This window comes from Mesoplodon mirus, assembly GCF_964341445.2.
Source record: "Mesoplodon mirus genome assembly, chromosome: 3".
NCBI classification, from domain to species: domain Eukaryota; kingdom Metazoa; phylum Chordata; class Mammalia; order Artiodactyla; family Ziphiidae; genus Mesoplodon; species Mesoplodon mirus.
This window is the reverse complement of record NC_138978.1, coordinates 138,889,013-138,906,857: the sequence shown is the minus strand read 5'-3', so window position 1 is coordinate 138,906,857 and position 17,845 is coordinate 138,889,013. Positions and strand designations below refer to the sequence as shown.

At 43.9% G+C, this 17,845-nt stretch overlaps 2 protein-coding genes across 2 annotated transcripts; one reads left to right on the top strand and one right to left on the bottom strand.

The window, feature by feature from the left end:
• Positions 1-653: 653 nt before the first annotated feature.
• On the top strand, positions 654-2,622 carry LOC309799554 (actin, cytoplasmic 2). Its single transcript, XM_082612865.1, has one exon. The coding sequence runs from the start codon at positions 764-766 to the stop codon at positions 1,889-1,891; it is 1,128 nt and encodes a 375-aa protein (XP_082468991.1). The 5' UTR covers positions 654-763; the 3' UTR covers positions 1,892-2,622.
• LOC309799259 (spermatogenesis-associated protein 31A6-like) lies at positions 2,146-16,780 on the bottom strand (the record flags this gene model as incomplete). Its single annotated transcript, XM_082612230.1, has 6 exons — positions 16,754-16,780; positions 16,478-16,570; positions 11,864-11,921; positions 11,461-11,521; positions 10,833-11,232; positions 2,146-2,250 (listed from the first exon to the last, which is right to left on the bottom strand). Exons 2-6 carry the CDS (start codon positions 16,502-16,504, stop codon positions 2,146-2,148), a joined length of 651 nt encoding a protein of 216 aa, XP_082468356.1. The 5' UTR covers positions 16,505-16,570; positions 16,754-16,780.
• Positions 16,781-17,845: the final 1,065 nt, after the last annotated feature.

Below are 17,845 nucleotides of genomic sequence, written 5' to 3'. Positions count from 1 at the left end.
TTCCTGGGTTACCCTGAGTATGACAAAGAGGGCCATTGCTTGGGGACCAGGTCTCCAAGCAGTCGCAGCAGGCCTCAGGGACCCACAAGAAAATTGTGAAGGAAGAATATTACTAGCCAGGCCCATATGTATCTTTTCCTCCCATCACTGCTCTTTTGTGAAAAATTCTTCCAAATGCATATTTTTGTCCCAAAATATCATGTTGGACGCTCGCTACTAGGAGCAAAATTTTCTAGCATCTCTGTTGGATGAATTTTCACACTTGCAAAATCACTCAGAAAAGAGTTCATCCTCCCAACACCTGCCCTGCACCAGTGTCCCCCTAAACAGCATCTGACCACAATATGAAGGAACTTACCTCCCAGGTAAACAGGTGCTTGAATGTGATTTAATTATCTCTGCATCCTCTCCCTGGTTTCCCTGTGAAATCTAGTCACCTCTTTGCATTAAAGCATTTCTGTGAGAAGCCCTGTAAGGTGCTGGATATTCTCAATTCTGTCCTGCTGGTTTCTCTGAAGTGCCTAGAAGCTGTCCTCTCCACACACAAACTGTTCTGACAAACTTCATTTGAATGATTTGGATTTTAATTCTCAATTTGCTTCTGTTCCTAAGCTCTTAAGGCTTTTTTTTTTTTTTTTTTTTTTTAACAATTCAGAAAAAACATTAAAAGCTCACTCGCTGCAGCCGGCTCTCGCTCGTCGTCCTCTCGTCGCTTGTCTGCTCGTTCCTCCGCGTCCTACGGCCGCCTCCTCCGCCGATCGCAATGGAAGAAGAAATCGCCGCGCTCGTCATCGACAATGGCTCTGGCATGTGCAAAGCGGGCTTTGCTGGGGATGACGCTCCCCGGGCCGTGTTCCCGTCCATCGTTGGGCGTCCGCGACACCAGGGCGTCATGGTGGGCATGGGGCAGAAGGACAGCTACGTGGGCGACGAGGCCCAGAGCAAGCGTGGCATCCTGACTCTCAAGTACCCCATTGAGCACGGCATTGTCACCAATTGGGACGACATGGAGAAGATCTGGCACCACACCTTCTACAACGAGTTGCGTGTGGCCCCCGAGGAGCACCCCGTGCTGCTGACGGAGGCCCCCCTGAACCCCAAGGCCAACCGTGAGAAGATGACCCAGATCATGTTTGAGACTTTCAACACTCCGGCCATGTACGTGGCCATCCAGGCTGTGCTGTCCCTGTACGCTTCTGGCCGCACCACTGGTATAGTCATGGACTCTGGGGATGGGGTCACCCACACGGTGCCCATCTACGAGGGGTACGCCCTCCCCCACGCCATCCTGCGTCTGGACCTGGCTGGCCGGGACCTGACAGACTACCTCATGAAGATCCTCACGGAGCGTGGCTACAGCTTCACCACCACAGCCGAGCGGGAAATCGTGCGTGACATCAAAGAGAAGCTCTGCTACGTTGCCCTGGACTTCGAGCAGGAGATGGCCACCGCCGCGTCCTCCTCCTCCTTGGAGAAGAGCTACGAGTTGCCTGATGGTCAGGTGATCACCATCGGCAACGAGCGGTTCCGGTGTCCAGAGGCGCTCTTCCAGCCCTCCTTCCTGGGTATGGAGTCCTGTGGCATCCACGAGACTACCTTCAACTCTATCATGAAGTGTGATGTCGACATCCGGAAGGACCTGTATGCCAACACAGTGCTGTCTGGTGGGACCACCATGTATCCCGGCATCGCCGACAGGATGCAGAAGGAGATCACGGCTCTGGCCCCCAGCACAATGAAGATCAAGATCATCGCTCCTCCCGAGCGCAAGTACTCGGTGTGGATCGGGGGCTCCATTCTGGCCTCACTGTCCACCTTCCAGCAGATGTGGATCAGCAAGCAGGAGTACGACGAGTCGGGCCCCTCCATTGTCCACCGCAAATGCTTCTAAACGGACTGCGAGCAGATGCGTAGCATTTGCTGCATGAGTTAATTCCGAAGTATAAATTTGCCTTGGCAAATGTATACACCTCATGCTAGCCTCATGAAACTGGAATAAGCCTTTGAAAAGAAATTTGTCCTAGAAGCTTGTATCTGATATCAGCACTGGATTGTAGAACTTGTTGCTGATTTTGACCTTGTATTCAAGTTAACTCTTCCCTTGGTATATGTTTAATATCCTGTGCATATCTTTGATTTAAACCCCTAGTTACACGCGGCTCCGTCACTTTGTGGCTGAGGTGAGAACACATTTATGGAAGAGAAATCCAATGGCTTGATGAGAATCTGGGAGACCAGGAGTCTCTCGATCTGTGCAGGGTATTAATGTGTCAGAGCTGCCTATTCCAGGATTTCTCTAGAGGCTGGCAGGAGTCCTGAACCAGTTGTCATTTCTGTTTTGCCGGTCTTACGGGGTTGGGAAGGTCTGAGCCTTAGGACTTGCTTTCCTTTCTTACTGAAGTTTTCCCGCCAGAACACCGTGGGTTGTTAACTTACCTTGAGTTGGAAAACAGTTTGCATTCACACCTGTAAATTTATTCATTCTTTTAATTTATGTAAGGTTTTTGTACGCAATTCTCAATTCTCTAAGAGATGACAACAGATTTTGGTTTTCTACTGTCATGTGAGAACATTAGGCCCCAGCAATGCGTCATTGTGAGGAAATAAAAGTGCTGCAGTAAACTGAAAAAAAAAAAAAAAAAAAAAAAAAAGAAAAAACATTAAAAAAAAGACAAGGTTGGGCTTCCCTGGTGGGACAGTGGTTGAGAGTCCGCCTGCCGATGCAGGGGACACGGGTTTGTGCCCCGGTCTGGGAAGATCCCACATGCCGCGGAGCGGCTGGGCCAATGAGCCATGGCCGCTGAGCCTGCGCGTCCGGAGCCTGTGCTCTGCAACGGGAGAGGCCACAACAGTGAGAGGCCCACGTACCGCAAAAAAAAAAAAAAGGCAAGGCTACTCGCAGATCTAACATGCTAAGCTTTAACTTAGTACGTTCTTAAGACTGATGTTTTCCAAGGAACAAACTTTCATGTTTCCTGTGCAATAATAAAGGTTTGTTATAAAAGTTAAGTACGAAAAGTGAAAAAAAATAAAAATTGTGGTATCTTCACAGTTGAGTTCTTAACATATTTTCTGATATATGTAAAAAGAGAAAAATTGTCAAAATGAATACCAACATTTTTAAAAATAATAATTAAGCCTAAATCCCTAGATTTACCAATTTTATAAAATAAGAAAATAACATTTTATAAAATACAATTTTATGAAATATGATTTTATAAAATTTGTTTAGCTAAGTAACAAATGATTTGCCCAAAAAACAGATTGAGCAGGTGGAGTCCAGGGGGCACATTCTACAAAATAAGTTTATTGACACTGTAAAGGGTCACTAGCATAAAATTGTGGCGGGAATAAAAAGGGCAGTGACCTTCCTCCTGAAGTTTAGGAGTGATCCCTGAATTGAGAGATATCTGAGTTGAAGTGGTCATTGGAAACAAATGGTAGAGAGAAATCACAGAGAGCAGACTATCAATTCCAGCTTCAGGACTCAGAGAAGGAAGGAAGAGCTTCAGATTTCACTGCAGAGAATGAGGCTGAGAAACTTTAAAATCAGATGCTGTTTCCCAGATCCAGGAGGCCAGCTAATGCACAAAAATGCTTAAAGCCACATAGGTATGTCACCTTTATTTCCTAGAGAAGATGTTAGCATTTTCTAAATCCTCATCTACCGTGCCTGGCATGCATTATTTTATAGCTTTCTGGAAGTTTCATCAGCACCACTTGTATATTTGTAGTACGATGTGTCTGTGGAGAGTACAGAATGCAGGTCCGGGGTGGGGGCAACGGACTCTTCTAGCTACCACAGTGAGTGGTTCCCCTGCAAACCTGAGTAAGGAAGACAACTTGCCTTTGGGTGGGTAGTGTTACAATCTGCATGTCTAGGGGCACAAATGTAAAGACCGACCGTGTTCTGGGAATGATTCTGATTCTGACTGACCTCAAAGGGGTAATTATGAAACCCCTGGATCATCAGGATCTGGATGTTCCCTACTTTTTCCATGGTGTGATCATGACAGAAAGTGTGGCTGTAGATATCTGGGAACATTTCCAGAAATGTCCTCCTGTAGGAGTTAATTATAAAGTAAATGTGTATAAAACAGAAAATAATATTGAAACCTATCAAGGGGAGTAGATATTAAGGGTTAATATTGTAGATGGACTACTTTGGAAAAACTCTTTTTCCCTTGGAGTATTAAGAAGTCATCGCATAATTGCCATCTCTCCACATTTTGTTCTAGAGTGCCTGGTTTATTGATATCAGTGTGAGACCTGTTTTAAATAAAAATCTATTTGTAAAAATCCAGATCTGTAATATGTTCTAAATATCATTATAGTGTCTTTTAACTATAGATTAAAAATCACTTCATTTTCAACAAAATATTTTGATGTAAACATCAAATGTTTTGAAAACAAAGGGGATCTGTTTTTGTTGTTTTCTCTTTTATCTAATTTTTGTATCCATTTTGTCTGGGCATATTAAATGGTAAAAATATTTATAAGATTTGCAGTAGGTGAATCTTCTTAAAAAGAAAATACTGAAGGCCACAGAGTCTGGGAATATTAATATCTTTTTAATAGATTGATCCCCCTTGATTTCTTATTCTGGAGTAAAAGTACAAGTTTTTCCATGAAAATTAGACACACAAATCATCTGACACAATGTATGACAGATGGAAAATGATTGATGGGAATTTTGCTTTAATGCACATTGCTCATTGTAATTTTGCCCAGCTTAATGAACTGTGAATTAATAATGAGGAGCAACACATTCAACGTATTATAGTAATAAAGTGCTTTTATGGACATTTTTCATGTTTCCAGACTTTCTTGGCCACCCTGAACAATTTTAACTCAAAGGATTAAAAAATAATCGCTTATTTAACTGTGTTAAAATAGTCAACTTTGAAAAGGATATTTTCCTGTATGAACTTTTTCCTAATTGATTCCATTTTGTTCTGATCAGTAAAGTTACCTGAGTAAGCTGCACTATTAAAAAAAAGTGATCTGATAGAGTATTAGATGACATACATGACCATAGTCCATTGTTTTCTGATTCAACGACATAAGGGAGTAAAGTGAAAAATTAATACTTATACATTTTTTAATTAGGAGAATAGAAAAACTAAATTTCTTGTAGAAATAAGCCCAAAGAGTCCTCGTGTCAGCCCTGCTCCTCTTAAAAGACCGTGATGCTGTAATACCAATGGATAATCTGGGAGACAACCAGCTGTCATTAAAATAGATTTTACCAAGGCAAGGACAATAGGTTGCTTATTAGCAGTGAGAAATCAGTAGTCTTTTAGAAGTGTACCCTTTGGAAAGTGTGAGATATATAATAAATGAAAGCCTTTCATTATTCATTGTTATGAGCCAAATGTAGATTAAATGTAGACTACCTTCAATTCAGATATTAAGATATCCTTCCCTCAGTAATTTTATGAGGTAACATGTATAATGTCAAGCATAGGCTAAGTCATATATTTTATAATCTTTCAAAAATTTTTAAAGCAATGTGTTAACCCTATAATGAATATAAAATGGATCCTAACTGCATGTCTTAGAAAATGTGCATTTCATAGAACTATTTAAGAATGAAGCCTTAATAGCCCATCTTTTTAAGTATGTTAGCTGAACGTTATGATTGTGTAATATCATTTTAGGGCATTGCCACATTTTAAGAAATAAAATAATATTCAGAAGCATAATTTTGCCAGAATGTAAAATTTAAAACCAGAAATTTGACTTGTGAAAAATCCTCACATGATTATTGGCCTGTTAAAAAATAAAGCAAACCCCACAAACCTGATGCAAGCTATTATGTGCAAAATAATGTGCTAGTTACACAGCCCTCTGGGAAGTGAATGTGAGTCCGGATGCTTCTTTCTTGGTTTATTTCATTCCTAGAGTACCTTTGTTGCAGGTTTTTCTTATGTTTCCAAAGGAAACAAGTAAGCCATCTCAAGTTTAAGTTTTGTCCTCAATAAAGTAAAAAACGTGCCAGATACCATTTGACTGGATGATAACTAAAACTGGACAAATATTTTCCCTCACTGGAGACTGACAGTGTTTTAGTTGTGCTTAAAATTTGTGATTCTCCTAAAAAAAAAGGGTACAAATGAAAACTTATGGTTACCAGGAGATAAGGGGGGAAGGATAAATTGGGAGATTGGGATTGACATATACACACTACTATATATAAAATAGATAATAATAACCTACTGTATAGCACGGGGAACTCTACTCAATACTCTGTAATGGCCTATATGGGAAAAGAATCTTTAAAAAAAGTGGACATATGTATATGTATAACTGGCTCACTTTGCTGTACACCTGAAACGAACACAAATTTGTAAATCAACTATACTCCAATAAAAATTTTTAAAAATAAAAAATAGAGTACTACATGCATTTCTAAGAAATAAACATTATTTTCTTCATTCTTCTAAAATAAATAAAAATAAAAAAATGTAATTTGTGATTTTCAAGCTAATGAACACCTAACAATGAAATTTGCAAATCTGCATTTGGAATGTATAATTCTTTTGTTCAGAGGCAGTGACATTACAAAAGAACAAAACTTCTCAAACATTTCCCCATTTAGAGTAATGCTGACAGTGAGTGTCTGGTGGATCTCAGAGGGGCACAACTGATGATATATTTATCATGCTGCCAGTTTGCTAAGTGGTTTCATATTCACTAAGAAAGACTTGTCAATGGATACTGAAGAATAGATGTGAGGTCTCTGTGAGGTCTTTTTGCCAAGTCTCTGTGTGTTGTCTCTGGGTGAGATCTCTGTGTGAAGTCTCTGTATGAGGTCCCTTTGGAAGGTATCTCTGGGAAATCTGTTAAATCTGTGCTAGGTTTCTGTCTGAGGGTCTGTGAAGCAACATGAGGTCCCTGTGTGAGGTCTCAGTATGTGATCTCTGAGAAAGGTGTTTGCGTGAGAAGTCTCTCTTGAGAGGTGTGTCTGTGAAGTCTTTGTGTATTGTCTCTGGGTCTCTCCATTTCTTTTTTTCTTTTGGTCTCTCAATTTCTTGTCTTACTGTACCTTATGGAAGATGGAGCAGCAAGAGAAGGGCAAAGGGACTTGCTTCTTTCTGTTTTCTTGCTGTTCCATCAGCATCACCTGTCTGTGGCACTCTCCCAGCAGGAGCCGAGGGGTCCAAGTCCAGCTTCCCCATATTCCCAGAACTCACTTCTGGGTGCCCCTGAGAGGACCCAGCAGCAGCCAGGCTCAGGTCCCAGCCCTGTCAACTCTTTCCTCTGGGTACCGACCCCTCCCACAAGTCCTGGCTCCACTCTCACTGCTGTGCCCATTCTGGAGGTTGCCTTGGGAATTGGGGCCCAGAGGTAGGGCCTGGCTCCAGGGAGAAACCAGGGGTGTGAGCAGTCCTGTGCTCACTCTGCCCCCTCCACCCCAGGTCACAGCATTTCCACGTGTTGAGGGGCCTGACAGGGATGGGGGATGGGGTCCATTTCTGTTGTCATCTGGATCAGGGGCATCAGCTGGAACAGAAATCTCCACACTGAGAAAGACACCACCTGGAGCTGTGTCCACCATGCGCCCTGCACATGGCAGAAAGCACCAAATCACTCTAGAGAAATTCTTCCTCATCTCCCTGCTTTTCCATATGGATGGGGGTCAGGAGACAAGAAAAGCTGTGCCAGAAGCAGATCAGTGGAACACTCCTGGATTGCACCCTGCCTCATCCACTTTGCACAGGTCACCTCCACACCACCACAAATCCTGTCTGATTGCTTCTTCACCTGCCAGGCTCTGGGGTGATCAAGGACTGGGAGACAGGCAAGGCTTACTACACAATCACAAGCCAGTCCCCACCTCTCCCCTGGAGCAGTCCTTGGGCCATGTGTTTATGTGAAGGTCACCAGACTAGGAGTCACATCCCAAGTTCCCTAGTCCTGGCTTTTACACCTATTGTTAAGTTATCCTTTCTATAAGTCAAGAGGTGATGATGTGTAAGCTTATTAAATATAGTATTAAGAGATTAACCTTCCCTGATTTGCTTTACTTCTATAAGTTTGACTTTCTGTTTTGACCTAAAGGTGGTTTCTCTAGGTCTGTGATCTTAGAGTTGGAATAGGGTAGAGACCCTGGGGTGGGGCCATGATGAGCTACTGGACCCTTAACGTTTCCTCCCCTTTAGGCCTTTAGATGGTGGTTGTAGTCAGGGGGCTGCTCTTTCAGAACTGCACATTTATGGGAATCTGGTACCACTTTGCCTCCTTCCTTGGATCCAGTGATTTTTCTACACCTACATCCCACCCTAAATTCACAGTGTTTGACCATCAGATAGTTACTACCCACAGTCACACCCCTATTCCATTCATCCAAAACTCCTTCTCTGGGGTTAACATAGAGTGGAAGGTAGGTGACCCATGAACATAGCCATTCATTTATATGGGACTGGACTCAACACAGCCCTCAGCAGCCTCCCTGATACTCCCCCCACCTACACACACAGAGCTGGAAATGCCATCCTTGCTGCTGCTCTAAAGTATAGGAAAAACAGAGGTGGGGGAGGGTGATGCTGTACATTTTATTATGGCTAAGCTAAAAGGGGTTCATAGGGCGTATCTCAATCCCAGCCTTCATCAGAGAGAGAAGGAACTCTTAAGAGCAGATGTTGTATATTCCCTACCAAGAGATCCAGGGGCAAGCTTTCTCCTGTTTCTGAACTCAGAGCCCATACTCTATTCCCCCCAAACTTCCATCCACTTGGCTCTGACACTTCCTGGAGACTGAATTGGAATCTCCGGCCCTATCGTGTAAACCTATCCACTACAGTTGCATAAAGTTCAAAGTAGCATAGAAGAAGGAGAAAGACTGGTTGAACCAGATCCTTGGGTGTGGGTTTCATAGGTTTTTCCCGTCTCATTGTTAGAGTAATTTTGGTTTGTGTAATGACAGTATTATAAGGTGCAATGAAGGGACACGAGACAAGGAGCAAGCTTGTGATGCTACCGTCAACCTCCCTCCATGCCCCTCCCTTCTAGAAGACAAAGTGCACAGCACAGACAGCAGCCATTACACTATGCTTTTATTAGAAAAAAAAAAATATATATATATATACATGTATTGGGGAACATTAAATACCTTGGACGTGCTAATGAGAAAATCATTTTCTCTACATGGACTGAATTTTTACTTGGAGACATGTTTTCCTACTAAAGGGAAGACTAAAGAAGGATTTTACTGTCGACCAGGCAAGACACCTCCCCAAAGATGACAATGCCTTGGACAGTGTTGATGGCGGGCTGGGGCACCTGGAATCCTTGGCCCATACTGGCAGGTACTAACTGGAAACAAACTCTTCTTGGGGGGCAAGGATGGGAGGCACCTTAGGCCCAGCTGCTCATCTTCGAACCTTACACTTTTCAAGCTATGTTGGTGTCTGACTTTCCTTTCCCTCATAGAACAACTCTGGCCCTTGGAGGTGGCTTTATGACTGCAGGCTGTATAACCCATCATTCTCCCTTGCTCTGGGTAGGAGGTAAGCCTATGGTAGCAGAAACACCCACATACTGGGACTTGGAATTCCAGTTTGTGTTCATTTAACTTTGTGGCATGAAGTCCATGGTGAATTGCTCTTTTTTCTTCTAGGATCTGTCCAACAGCTGCCATGCGTGCCTGACCCTCAGCAGTCTCACTCTTCAAGATTGATCTGCTTTTGACTGATCCGTGACTCTGGGCAGTGGCTGATATGGGCTTTTTTTTTTTGCAGAGCATCTCGACCATTGACTTTTTTCTTGGGGAAAATCCACTTTAAAAATAACCTCATCCTTTTTCTGAAGAGGCTTTCTGGAGGGCTATGTTTCTTCTCTGGCATGCGCTGGAGACATCTGCTCCCAATAGAGTCTGTTATTCCCCTGACCTGGGCAGGGCGGCTCATACTTCCAGCTTGAGAGGTCCCTAATTCTTTAAACCTTTCTTCATGCTCTCCTGGTTTATGCCTCCTACAGTCCTCTCTTTTGTAAGTAGGGGCAATCATCTTGCTCTGGCTCTTCCATGAGTCTTGGAGTTTTGAAGTTTTGGGCTCCTGCTGCCCTAGGTTGCTCCTTTGGGCTTCCATAAGGCCACTTGGCTCCTGGGAAGCTAACCTGTCTCTGGTGAGGACTCTCTGGGGATGGCACTGAGGCACCTGAGAAGCCAAGTTGTCTGCAGCAAGGAACCTGTGTTTGGGAAAGTCCTGAAGCTGGTTGTCTGACTGTACCTTTACTTTGGAGTTAAACTCACTAGCAACCTCCATGTTAAGGCATGGCTCACCTGGATGTTGGAAAACAGACATTCTAGGTAGTAGGAAACTTTTACTGGCCCCTGGCACCTCTAAACTCCTCATATGTACATTTGTGGTTTGGGATTTTGTCAACACTTTGGTTTCCAAGATAACACGAGACTGTGGTTGAAGAGCAGGAGACTCCTTGGCCTCCACAGCCTCCCTGGCCTCTTCACCTCTCAAAGACTGGGATCCTAAGTTCACCTCCATCACTGTTACCCTATGGCAGGGGTCTCCTGAGGCCTGACCACCACTCTCCTCTCTTGGCTCATTCCTGACCATTGCTGAACTTGGACCTGGCTCTAGGCTGTCCCTCTTGACCCATTCCACAGTCTCACTCTTCCAGGTTCTGCCCACAAGGCTGAGTGTGAGGGACTGAGAAGGTGGCCTGCCCTCCTGTCCAGTCAGAGAAGCCTTTGAGGGCCCATGGTAGTCACCAGATGGAATCGCTCCCAGGGCACTCTGGATTTCCTTACACACAGTTGAGGGGACAAGGAGAGGCCTCTTCAGGGTAGGAACTGACTCTTCTGTTATCACCTTCTCTCCTGAATGAGGCTGAGGAGGTTTCTCCAGGAACTCAGCAAACTGGACTGTTGAGTGGGACCCAGACACACAGGTAGCTGCAGGGGAAGAGGCAAACTGCAGAACGGTGGAGGGTTGGAACTTTTTCAACTTAAAGACATTTATGGCCTTGAGGACCTTGAGGGGTAGGGTCCACCTGTGCTTTACCCCAAACCGTATAATATGTGCTTCCAGCACCTCTCGAGTGTCTGGATCAAGGAAGGAAACCCTACAGGAGGTGTTCATGCAGGGTTCCCAACCCTTCAAGCAGTGTCTTCCACAGGCTCCAGCAGGCACTGCTTTGCACGCCTCACCAGGAGGGTCTTGACATGAGAGCTGATGAAAGTTGTCCTTGCCAGGAAGCCTCCCCAGGCAGCTATAGGAGAGCAGATGGGGCCAGGATGGCTGGACAGGACAGGCAGGGCTGGGGACCTGCAGCCCAAGAACCCTCCTCTACCCCCACACTGACTTCATAAAGCTCCTGCTCTCCCTCACTCTAGGGCCTTAGCCACGCCCTCCCATGGCTCCCCCTCCCAGGGCTGGGGTCACATTATAGGCTCTGGGAGGAAGGACGACCCAGGAGAGAAGGGGAAAGATTCTTTACCTTTGCCGAAGTGAAACCAGGTTGTGAGTCCCCTCCAGTTCTTCCAGGCAATCTCTGCAAGCTGGAAATCAGGAGACTGGGTCATGGTGGTGAAGGCAGAGGCCTAAGAGTCTTTCAGGAGGCTGAGTGCAATGGCCCTTTAAGGGAAATCTTTGGAGGATTAGACTCTGGAGCCCAAGTATCAGTGTCCAAGGCCACATGTCCCTGACAGTGATGGTAAATCTCACTTGAAAAGGGTTTGTCCTTTGCAAAGTGCTTCCACGTTAATTAGGCTCAGGCTCTGTTTCCTGAGGAATAAGCTCTGCCACTGGCATCCTCAGAGACCATGAAGCTGGGCCCTCAGGACTAGGAGAGATGGAAGCTAACTCTCGGGGGCGCACAGGGCTGAATGGCAAAGGCTTACCTTTCAAAGATCCACTTTTCTTCCTACTCCTGCTCCTCCCCTTCAGCTCTACTTGATGCTGAGAGATAAGAAAAAATGAGGGGCGAACACCCAACTCTCACTGTCCTCTATCTAGGCAAGCTGTGTTCATGAACAACATGACTTTCTACATTTAACTAAAACTCTGTGGGTTTTTTTCCCCTTTTACTTATTTTTAAAGTGGATAACAATATTTTCAGTTTTTCTTCTTTGAAGAGTGCAAAGAAGGTTTTTTTTTTTGTTTTGGGGTTTTTTTTTTTTGCGGTACGCGGGCCTCTCACTGCTGTGGCCTCTCCCGTTGTGGAGCACAGGTTCCGGACGCACAGGTCCAGCGGCCATGGCTCACAGGCCCAGCCGCTCCGTGGCACGTGGGATCTTCCCGGACCGGGGCACGAACCCGTGTCCCCTGCATTGGCAGGGGGACTCTCAACCACTGCACCACCAGGGAAGCCCAAGAAGGATTTTTAAAGTTTTAATCACCATAGATTTCTTCTGTCACTGTTCCTCTGATCAAGAAACACACACATTCTCAGACCTAAATGCTCACGTGAGCTTTGTCAGATAGGATTCTGCTTCCCAAGGCCAGACCTCCACTCCAGCCTCTTCTCTCAGGCTCTCAGGGGCTCAGCCCCAACACAGAGGAAGGTCTCACTTGTGACACCCGCTGTGGGTAGGTGGCTGGTGAACCAGGGCTCAGGGGTCAGCCTTCCTGCAGAGATTGAACTCTTAGTAATCCAGTCCTTGACCATTATTAGTCACGGCATTTGGGACTTGCCCTGGAGCCCTCTACCATACCTGAACTCCTGGTCTAAGATCTCAGGCTAGAAATCCTCATGCCCACTCTAACCCCTCTCTGGCCTGGCTTTTCCCTAGAAGGATGATGTTCTATACTTTTCTGAGAGTTCCCATCTCAGGAGTCTCTCTAGGTGGTTTAGAAAAGTGGAAATAAGAATAAGAAAAAAAGAGATAATCTCTGCTGGGATTAAGCCAAAGCTTTCTTACCTTCCTGATGTTTCTATGTTTCCTAGGTGGTGCTAAGAATGGATTACTCTGGAAGCAGGGGAGTAACATTAGGAAGAGCACCAGTCCACACAGGAACCCAAGGATGATATTAATCACCCAGGAAGTTGGGCTGCATCTCAGCCACATAGCAACAATGCTTTTCGAAGAAAAGAGATTCTCCATCTTCTGAATTGCATTGCTGCCCTCAGGCAACAGAGCACTGGGAGTTCACTTGATGGCAGAACCCCAGGCCTGCATCACAGAGCTGTGGCCTTGTCACAAAGGGCTCCTGAGTGTGGGGGAGGGGCAATAAGAGAAATAGGCTGAATCACTGCCCCGCCTTCCCATCCAGACCCACAGACACCTGCACCCTCCTGGGGCTTCCAGATCCCTCCTTCCAACTACTCTCATCCTGTCAGAGAGACCTTAGCCAATTTTCTGTTCATTGCATCTGGAACCTGGTTCCTTCATCCATTAGAGACCTTTACTTGAGGCCCACCAATTTGATAACTCTTGAACATCTTAAGCTGACCCTGGAAGACTAGCTGTTTCACAGACATTTTTACTCAGGATTTCCTTTGTCCTCAGCTCCAACTTTCCCACATCATGTTTGTGTCTTGTGTAAACCCAGGGATAGAACTTGAATTTCGTTTACACTTATTTAGTTTTGTGAATTTTGAATAGTGTATGTTTTGCCTCATTTTCTATCAGAGGGAACTACACACAAAAATTAAAATAATTTATTTTTCAAAATTCATAAGTATGAAAGAATGATAAATAGTTATGTAATAGGGAAGAACAAATCTGACTCCACATTAGATCTTTTTTACTTTAATCTTTATGCTTTGTTGCCGGAGCTAACTCTGTCCATCCCTGTGACCCAGGCTGGCTCTGCACTTTTTGGAAAACAATGTTGCCTATAGCCTGAAATATACAGGATAGCCTATTGCTAAGGCTCTGACTTTTAAGAGCCCATTCATGGAGATAAAAAGTTGCAGAACAGAGAATAATAATTGTTTTGTTGGAGGTTTACAGGAACACGTGACCTGACCAGGATCTGACCCATCTGGCCAGCTGCTAGAACAAAGGATCCAACACCAAGATATTTGCGACAATTAGCCATGCCCCTCCCTCACCTTGCCTTTAAAAAGGCTTTGCTGAAAGCCTTCAGGGAGTTTGGGGTTTTTCCTGGGCATGAGCCACGTGTCTTCTTGCATGGCACTGTATAAACCCTTCTCTGCTCCAAACTCTGATGTTTCAGTATTTAGCCTCACTGTGCATCAGGCACACAGACTTGCATCTGGTAACAGTTACACCTTCAAATGATGTTTTTGTAAGTTTGTAGTGTTTATAATTCTGGAGTTAGTAAATCTTTAAACTGCACAAAAACTTGGGACACACTGCAAACACGCACACACACACGTACTCATTTTCCTTAACCAATCTACTACTTTCAAATCCAATAATCCATAACTTTCTACTTAAAGAAAATCTTTCATATGTTGTCTCAACCCAACTTCTTAGTTTGCAACGATAAGACAGTCCCCACTCTCCAGATAAATTTTGAAATATGTGGTCTTAATCCATTAGGGCTGCTATAACAATATACCATAGACTGGGTAGATTAAAAACAACAGACATTTATTATCACAGTTCTGGAGGCTGGGAAGCCCAAGATCAAGTCACCAGTATGGCCACCTCGTAGTGAGAGCTCTCTTCCTGGTTCACAGCTGGAGCCTTCTCTCTGTATCCTCATATGATGGGAGGAGGCTAGAGCTATCTCTGGAGTCTCTTTTATAAGGCACTAATCCCATTCATGAAAGCTCATAAGCACTTTTGCATGGCCCCGCCTCCTATCTGTAAGAGGTAGGATTTCAACATGTAAATTTTGAGAGAACATTAACATTCAGACATGTGCACTCATGCTATACCCGGAAGCTAGGAATGGGTTAGGGTGAGCCAAGGTCCTGACCCTAAAGGGCTGTAGGGTGAAGAGTAGGACTAGGGGTCAAACCCTTGGGGCTGAGCCAGGTCTTGAGCAGCCTCTTCAGATATTCCTAGTGTGTTATGTATGTATTCTCTTTTCTGAGTGTGCCTTGCCTTTCCAGCCCCATCCTCTCAGGCCCCTGAAGCTTCAAGTCCAGCCTGAACCATATAGAAAGGGAGCTTTGAGTCTTACACAAAATTCCCTTATGACACCACTTTCTATCCCTTAGCAGTAACACAAGATTCACTGAAGGATTCACATGGTAAATATGTCTTAATGCCCCATGAGGGCTTTAAAATAATGTGTATTCTCTGCTTGTTGGTCAAAATTTTATACAGTTTTAGTGGGAATGTGGGCATGTGAGTTTATTTGGCTATATTGCTATGAATGTGCACTTTCACAAACATATCTCCTACATCTACTATTTTTCCTACAGTCTTTTCCTCCCATATGATATTCTCACCTTAATTCAACCTTTTATCAAAATTTAGACTTAGGTCTCTCACCACGTGGACATGTTTGTAACAAAATAGCTTCAACCGAGGAGGTCAGTGGAAGGCCTGGACCAGCTACCTTGGTTCCATGATAGTAAGCAAAGGATCGCAAACTACCATGTTAAGCTTAAGCACAAAGCAAAGTTTATTTAAGCATAGGTACACTCTCAGAGAGGGAGAGAGAGAAGGAGAGAGAAAGAGCAGGCTGTTTCTGAGAACAGGCTATTTCAGCGAAGTGAAGCAAGCCCAAAGCAAAGCAAAGTATATCGAAGCAAAGGTACACTCTCGGGGTGGGGGGGGATGGGTGTACTGTTTCTGCAAATTGAAAGCAGCATTCCTATAAAGGCTTACGAGCGCTTTTAAGGAGCATTTTGCAGAGAGGTGGGGGTGAGTGACAAGGATCATTATTTGATTGACAGTCCTGAGCTATGTAACAAGTTTTCTGCTGTGCATGCTCTCATCCTTGAATCCCCAAGAAATGCCTACTGGGTGGGGGGAGGGGCAAAACCACATGTAATTTATTGTAATTATGGTATAATGAGTTTGGATTTACTATAGGTTATACGCCTGTCTGGTCTGGGCATGCACAGCCTGGAGAAGTCCCCTTGTGTTACTGTGCCTCTCTTTATCAGGATAAGCTGCCCACCACCTGACCATAGTTTCTCCCATTCTGGGTGGATTCAAGGGAGAGTTCCCAGATGGCTGGGTGTGACTCAATTTCTTCTTCTTGTCTTTCTCACCACTGTCACCTCCTTGCTGCTAATGTCTGACTAACTACCTAACAGGTCTTCTTTGCGTTCATATTTGCTCTCTAAATTTTCTCTGTTACTTTATTTTCAGTATGTTTTGTTTGATGGGTTTTTTTTGAAATTTAAAAATCTTATGATAACATTTACCTTGATTTATTTAATTATTGTTCTACTGTTATTGATTTCTGTCATCTTATTTTATGCTTTATTTTCTACATTTTCTTTATTGTTTCTTTTTTTCCCTTCTTTGGCATCTTCCATTTTACAGGTCAAGGGTACTTATGTTTGTTTGACATTTGGGAATTTTTAATATTGTAATGGTTTTATATCTTGAATTATGTTAATTTTCTCCTCAATTTCTTACCTGTGGATGAAAAATGTTCCCTGCCATATCAGTAGACAAAGGATGTTGCAGTCGTCAAGTCAGACGTCAAAGCAGGAACCCTCAACTGTGCACCTTGAGGGGATTCGGGATGGAGAAAAACAGGGCACTGATTCTAGAGTTAAGGTGCATATCAAAGGAATGATTTCACGGAGCCCAGATTCTTTCATCTTCTCATACATAGAAAAATGCTAAAGTCCTTAACTTGAGATGTCTAGTTTTCTTTAATTAATAGTAATCTTTTGATGTTCTGACTACCTGGTTTTTGTTGACTCCTCCCTTAGGTCTTCTGAGCAGTTCCTCAGAGTGATCTGACAGGCTGTGTTCTGGGCTTAAGTCCTCAGGAAATCTGCCAAATAAAACATAATTCTCCTTCTGGGTTGTGCATATTTTTCAGTCAGCAGTCTTGGCAACCAATGAAGGGGCCCAGAGCAGACTTTTCTTCTTTGCCTGAACTCTATGAGGATCCAGAGTCCTGGCACCAGCAGAGGCTTCTTGGGCCTGTCCGCTTTCTCAGAGTGTCCAGACGAATTTGGGTGAGTATCTCCTGGTTCTTGGATCTCCAGTTTTGGTTGATGATCCTAAGTTTTATTCAGTGGTGTTAAACTCTTCTCTTGAGTAGTAGGTTATCCTTGAAACTTGGTTTCAAGAAGAAGTACCTGGGTCATCCTCAGTGAAAGACACTGGGAAGATTTTTACTCAGTTTAAACACTGAGAGCTTATCCTCAGTAGAAAAACACTGGGAAGACTTTTGCTCAAGTGGGTTAGCCTCACTTAAAAGACACTGGGAAGATCTTGCTCAGTTTAGACACTGTGTGGTTTATCCTCAGTTGAAAGACTGGGGAGACTTTGCTCAGGTGAAAGACACTGAGTAAAAGTTGGACTGGGTAATTAGGTGGAAGACTAAGCTGTCTTCCTTGAATTGGCTACTTTAATAGAGTTTGTCAAAATAAAAGTGATCTTCACAAATTGAGCTCAGAATGGGGAACTTAGCTTTCAATACAAAAGAAAAAGGAACAACAGATTTCCAGCCTCCAACGGATATCCTGGCCAGGTTTATGTACATACAAAATTTACATTTACAAGTGCTTACTTACTTGGGACTTAAAGAAAATCTTGCCCTAAAAATGACTAAGATAGGACTCTTTTATTGCATATGCAGTTAAGTTAGAAAAAGCTGGCTTAATAAAAACATCTTTTCAGAATTCTGACTTCAAAAAAACAAAAGGCTTTCTAGGGGAAACTTGCATTTCTCTTCCTGTGTCTTTGAAATGTAAGTGTTCTGATATTCTTCAGTGTGTGTGTGTGTGTGTGTGTGTTTTGAGAACTTGGTCACTACCATCCAAAAGT